We start from the raw sequence: 6,000 nt of genomic DNA on the forward strand, positions 1-6,000 counted from the left end.
TGGGGGAAGGGGTGAGGGTAGCAATGTGATCCCTAGAATCAGGATCGCGTCGCTATGGAGGGTGAAGGGGGTGCTTTTAGTTACAAGAAACAGAGAGCAGAGGTGCAGAAAGCGCTGTGCAGCCCTCTGCAGGGCTCTCCAAATGTCAGAATGCTGAGAAACAGCGCACACAAACCACTTCTGGATTGCAGGAGGTGGTTTGCACATGCTGTTTATCAACATTCTAACACTTAGGGAGCCCTGCAGAGGGCTACGCGGAGCTCTCTGCACCTCCTGCTCCTTGCTTCTGTCCCCAGTAAGGAAAAGTACCCCATCACCCCTCTTAGCTGCCCTCCCCCCTCCCCCACAAAGACTTACTTAGGCAGTAACATTTCCTAAAAGTTTGAGAACCACTACCTTAAAGGCCAACAAACAAAAATCCTGTGGCATTTCCTTTCATTACCAGGAAGCTCTTGTTAGTCTTTAAGGTGCTGCAAGACTGGATTGTTTCTCTGCAATAGAGTAACATAGCTCCTCTTCAAGAATTACATCTTTTCATATTGTTTCTATTTTTTAATGTTTGAGTACATTTTTGCTTAATATTTTAAAGGGGTCCTCATACCTTTCCCATTTTTAAATTTTGTCACTCATTTGAGTCCTTCCCTCCATGTTGTTCTACATGAGAATCACTTCATGACCATTCTATCCACGGGCAGCATTTCATTCTAACAGTATCCTGATGTTTATTTTACAGGATTATGGGAAGGAAAAAAAATCTGGCCTAGACTTGGAGGAACAAGGAGAAAAGGATCTTCAAAATACTGATGTGCTCTGAAAATAACCTGTGAGCAAGTTTTTGTTAACTGTGAAGATGTAGTACCATTAAATGTCAGTTCCTAGTGTTCAAATCAAGCTTCACAGGGCCCAATTCTATCAGGGCTGGCCAACAGCAGAACACTAAGTAGCATGCTGCTGGGACACTGAAAGGAAGGCTGGAGCCTTCCCATGTGCGTCATCAGTTCTCCTACCACCTGCTGGAGCAAGTAAATCATCAGAAAGGGCAAGGGGTGGGGGAGTGTGGAACATTGTGGGGAAGGGGCATAACAGAGTGAGAAGACTGCATGATGGGGTGGATCTGGTGGCAATGCCATGTGCTGGATCCCGTTCCCATTTTCTGCAGCCACCCCATTTCTCTCCTCAGACTTGTGCTAATGAAGTTGCTAGCACAGGCCCCAGGAGACCCACTGCAGAGTAGGAGGCTTACAGAAGTGTAAGAGAATTTAAATACCTCTTTGCCTCTGAAGTTTCCCAATATGCCCCCTTCTGCTGACTCCAGCATGCCTGTTTTTGGTGCAGCTTCACCAGCAGCGGGGGAAGATAAGATTGGGCTGTTAATTAATAAAGACCCCTGCTTCATCACATCTCAGGCTTTGTATCAGGCACAATAATAAAAGCTACTGTCATATACGTGGATGATTCTAGACAGGTTCTAACAAGGTGACTGGAATTATGCCTTCAAGCCATTAAGTCCTCGTCGTCTTCTGGAATATATTAGCTCTGACTGAGGATCAATAATCCAATTTATGCAGCCTCAAGTTTTGCTGTGTTTGCTAGTTTTAATAGCATTACTGGAGGTGTTGGAATGGCATCTACATCTTGCCTACCCACCCCTTCCTTTTCCTTTTTCCTTTTTACAGTGTTCTGTTTGTGTTGGTGGGGCTATTCAGTTCAAAACGTGTTCTTCCTTTTTATGATGCAACAAGTCAGTTTGTGAGGGAAAGGCCAAAAGTTCTGTCAAGCACAGGTAGAATCTACAACACTTTCCAATATCCCAGTGGATTTGCACAACCCAGTAGTATGGTGCAAATGGCCCACACTGACTGAAGTCAATGGGAGGATTGCCACTAGTTCCAATAAACTCTTTCATTTAGAGAGCTTTCCAGGTCCTATTTGTTGTTATTAGATTGTGAAAATGTCTACAAACTCTAGTCCCAGCATTAGTTTCACAATCATTAATGACTGGATAAATGGTTCAAATCTGAATGACCATAGTCAGCATCTAACAAATCAAATTCTAATCTTTTTTCCCCCCTGGTGTTACCATTCCACATGCATTCAACGCGTATATGCTTAATGCCAATATTTGATCCTGAAATCCAGTCTGAGCAAGAACTCCCATTGTGGTTATTTCCAACACCCTATACATCCTCCATCATTACTGATCATCCAGAAACTAGTGAGTGTATGTAAGATTAAGACACACCCAACGGAAATGCACTTAATTTCATAAACAGGCAGAGAGATGGCATGTCTATGTCACAATTTTTTTCTCCAAGTTGCTTATGTGAGCCTCTAAGTTCAAATGAAACTCTTACACCTCCTGGGGAAGTCCTGCTTGATAACTTTGGAGCTAGGTGGATGAGTACAAAGGATGGGGCTTTTTCTCTTAGCCTGGAAATGCAGATGCTGACCTCAAGAGGGAGCTCTTGATCAAATTTAGATATTGTGATGGCATGCAGAGATAATGGATGGATATGAACACAATGGATTCCTCAACATCACCGTTGACTGCTCTTTACCTGTTGCCTGATTTGAGTCCCATACTTTTGCTCTAGGTATCTGTAGTCGTAATTTGGAAATGGGGATGGTGCAGGATAACTGCCAGATTTCCACAGCTTCCATATGTTTACTCCAGCAATTCCCAGAAGAGCAAGCGCCCCAGTAATATAGATTCCAATCTCCCATCCAGGTGGATTCCTTATGACTGAAAGAAAACAAAAATTCTTACGAGATGAGTTCTCTGCCTACCTTACACCTTTATCCATATGTTATTGTTCCTTATAGGAACATTCTTTGACCATGAAACAAGTGGTACCTCCCAAAGGTATGTCTAATGGTCTCAGCGATGATGAACTGAGGGAAGAACTTGAGATTCCTAGTACAGGTTTTTTATCCCCACTACTGTGCAGTATTGTCCCATCCAAGAATACAGCAAAATTGTCCACATCTCTCTGTTCTTCCACCTTGTTAATAATTATGCCTTTCATTTCTTCATGTTTCTGAGAAATAACCATTCACAATATGACTGTTTATTTTCCAAATATTCTTTCCATAATAATGCAACTAGTCTCTTCACCAGCAATCATCTTTTCAAACACAGACAAATGGCCAAGATTTCAACTTTATGCTATGAATTTCATACAGGCACAGAAAATTGCTCCAGCTTAATTATGATAAATGTGAACATCTCACAAGGAAGTAAACACACAGAGTGTACTGTTTACAAGGATCAACAAGAGGACAGTAATGATTCAGCTAGCTCAATGCTCAACTTTCCCCACATAATCAAATCTCTTTTTTGTATAAGAGACACAGGAATTCTAAAAACCGCTTCCCAGTGTACTTCTCAAAAGACTTGCTGAGCAATAATCATACGCTTTCCAACAGAGATTCATGTGATAAACCACTAGAAACCAGCTGAGAGAATATGGTTCTTTGTGAGAGACAGATGGACCAATGGTTTGAACCAACACAAGACAGCCTCATATATCTTCTCCAGTCATCTCTTTTTCTGTGACCTCCCATCACTGTGCTTGATGTCAGACTCTCAAGTTCATCCACAGCCCTTTTTGCCTAACAAGCCATTGCGGTATCTACTGCACAGGTGTTACCCCGCTGCTGAGAAGTCAAGTTTCACTCCTGGAAAGCTCCAAAGAAGCGTTTCTTGCTCCTTAAATATATGCTGAGGGCAATTTCAAATTTTTTTAAAAGGCACACCCGATTGTCTGCATACCTTCCTGGTTCTTTAACAACTTCAGTTAGATCTTGGCCCTGGAAAATGGCTGCCAAGGCAGAAGGCACATCATGCGACACTCTTTCTAGCAAAGAGAATTTCACCTGAATTACTTTCTCTGCATAATGCCATAACATTTCTTCATTGTTCAGGATACTCACCACTGAGTCGGTGCTCAGCAATATTAATGTCCATGGTGACTATTCAGACGTAGAGCAACTGCCTAGAGAAACAAACAGAAAGAGGGAAGAAATGGCGATGGTCAAATCTATATGGCGATATTGAGACAATGCCATTCTGCATAAAGACTGTATGGCAAATAAAAGCAGATTCTGTTGTAGGACCATGCTCTTTTATCCTGGGACCAATCAATGAAGTACAAACACTAAGCCCCTCCTTTTGTGCCTACAGTCACTAAGGGCACAATCTTCTCTTGTGCTGGAACAGGCAAGCCAGGAAATTTGTACTACATCCGAGCAGGATAGGTGCCCAAAGGGGCTCAGCCAGAGTAAGGGGAAACTTTTCCCCTTACCTCTGGGTAAGCTTCCCTGGCCCCAAAGGGTCTCTTTGGACTTGCACCACATCCGAGGAGAGCAGAGCAGCTTGAAGCCGCTCCGAGCTGCTCAGGGAATGGGTTGGGATCTGGCATAACTGCCGGGTTCCAGCCCCACTTCCCACTCCCCACCCGCCTGCCTTCCCACCTCCTCCTTCCCACCCACCCCAGAGTCTTGCATCAGACGAGCTCAGCTGACACAAGCCTTGGAGTCTCTGTCAGGGCGGAGGGTTAAGTCAGCCTCCGCGCACCGGCTTAGTTGACTCACGAGGAGGCCCAAGGGCCTGTCAGGATTGTGCTGCACCACACACTCCTACAACTACTAAGATGCTGTTCCACAGTTGGCTACACATTCACTCTCTGACTTACTGTGGTGTGTTGCTGCTGAGCTGCTCTCTAATGCCATGTAAGGGGTCAGCAGCAACTCTGCCTTCATCACCAAGAAAGCCCCTTCTGTGGCATTGGTGTGCAGTGATTGGAACATGACTGGAGAGGAGAGTTAATGACTGCTGCGAGGCCAGTACAAAGATCAGAATAATTGCTTTGGCTCCCTTGGATCCTATGCCTGCACAGTGCAATATTTATTTATTTTTATGTTACTGCTATCCTGCCTTTCTACACAAAATGACTTCAGGGGGACATACAAGCACAAGTGTTAATATAAGTACTAAAAAAGCATTACAGAAACATAAAACAGCAGAAACATTAAAACCACACAGAAGCAAAAGAGAAGGAGCCTCGCAGCCCTTCCCGGGGAGGGTGTTCCAGGGCTGTGGCACCACAGGAAGTACCTGCTGAACATATTTCCTGTGGAAACGGACCAGAGAGCAGGATCTCCAAGGTCTGGGCAGATTTAAATGGGTAAAACAGTCCTCCAAACGATTAAGGGCTTTAACAGTTAATACCAGTACTTCATACTGAATCTGGAAGCAAAGTGGTAACCAATGCAGTCAACACAAGATGGGGGTGACATGTTCCAATGGCCATGTACCAATGGCGGCTGCAGCATCTGAATGGTTTATAAAATATTTTTCCTTATCTCTTCTAATCCTCCTGATCAGCTCCTCCCCCCAGCATAGCATGCTGCACAGCCCATTTTGGCATGACTACATGCTATGGAGGGAAAATGGATAGGATTAGGCTGTTGATTAGCCAAGAACAAGAGCACAGCCAGTAAATCTTAACCCTCTAAGGAACATGCCCATGCCTTCAAGGTGAACAAACAGAAAGGTAGCCATAGTAACCTGACCAAGAAATGCCATAGCTGCACTCATCTCTATCTCTGCTGTGACTGTGATGCCCAAGGCAGAATGGAAGTAAATGATTTTGGGCGCAATCCTAACCAGCTTTCCAGCACTGGCATAGCTGTGCCAGTTGGGCATGTGCTACATCCTGCAGTTGGGGGGCAGTCACGGAGGCCTCCTCAAGACCACGGAATGTTCATTCCCTTACCTCAAAGTTGCATTGCCCTTATGTCAGTGCTGAAAAGTTGGTTAGGATTGCAGACTCTGGCTGCAACCTTGACAGTTAGCCCCACTGAATTCAACAGGACGCACTTCTGTGTAGGCATGCTTAGGATTGCTCTGTTTATCTGCCAAATGTTTTGCAAACTCACCATAGTAGGCCATGGAGGTTTCCACTTTCTCACCACTCAAAAAAGCTCCACCGGCTGATA

The 6,000-nt window shown here is 44.4% G+C and overlaps 1 protein-coding gene across 1 annotated transcript in view; it reads right to left on the reverse strand.

The window, feature by feature from the left end:
- The window catches only part of SYT12 (synaptotagmin 12), a 39,813-nt gene extending 35,846 nt beyond the window's left edge, over positions 1 to 3,967 (reverse strand). Inside the window, exons 1-2 of the mRNA XM_066609501.1 lie at positions 3,934 to 3,967; positions 2,559 to 2,743 (exon numbers count right to left, since the gene is read on the reverse strand). Coding sequence (XP_066465598.1) covers positions 2,559 to 2,743; positions 3,934 to 3,967 — 219 coding nt within the window. The remainder of the gene's footprint in view (positions 1 to 2,558; positions 2,744 to 3,933) is intronic.
- Between the last annotated feature and the right edge of the window lie 2,033 nt (positions 3,968 to 6,000).

Source organism: Tiliqua scincoides, chromosome 1 (genome assembly GCF_035046505.1).
Source record: "Tiliqua scincoides isolate rTilSci1 chromosome 1, rTilSci1.hap2, whole genome shotgun sequence".
Classification (NCBI taxonomy): domain Eukaryota; kingdom Metazoa; phylum Chordata; class Lepidosauria; order Squamata; family Scincidae; genus Tiliqua; species Tiliqua scincoides.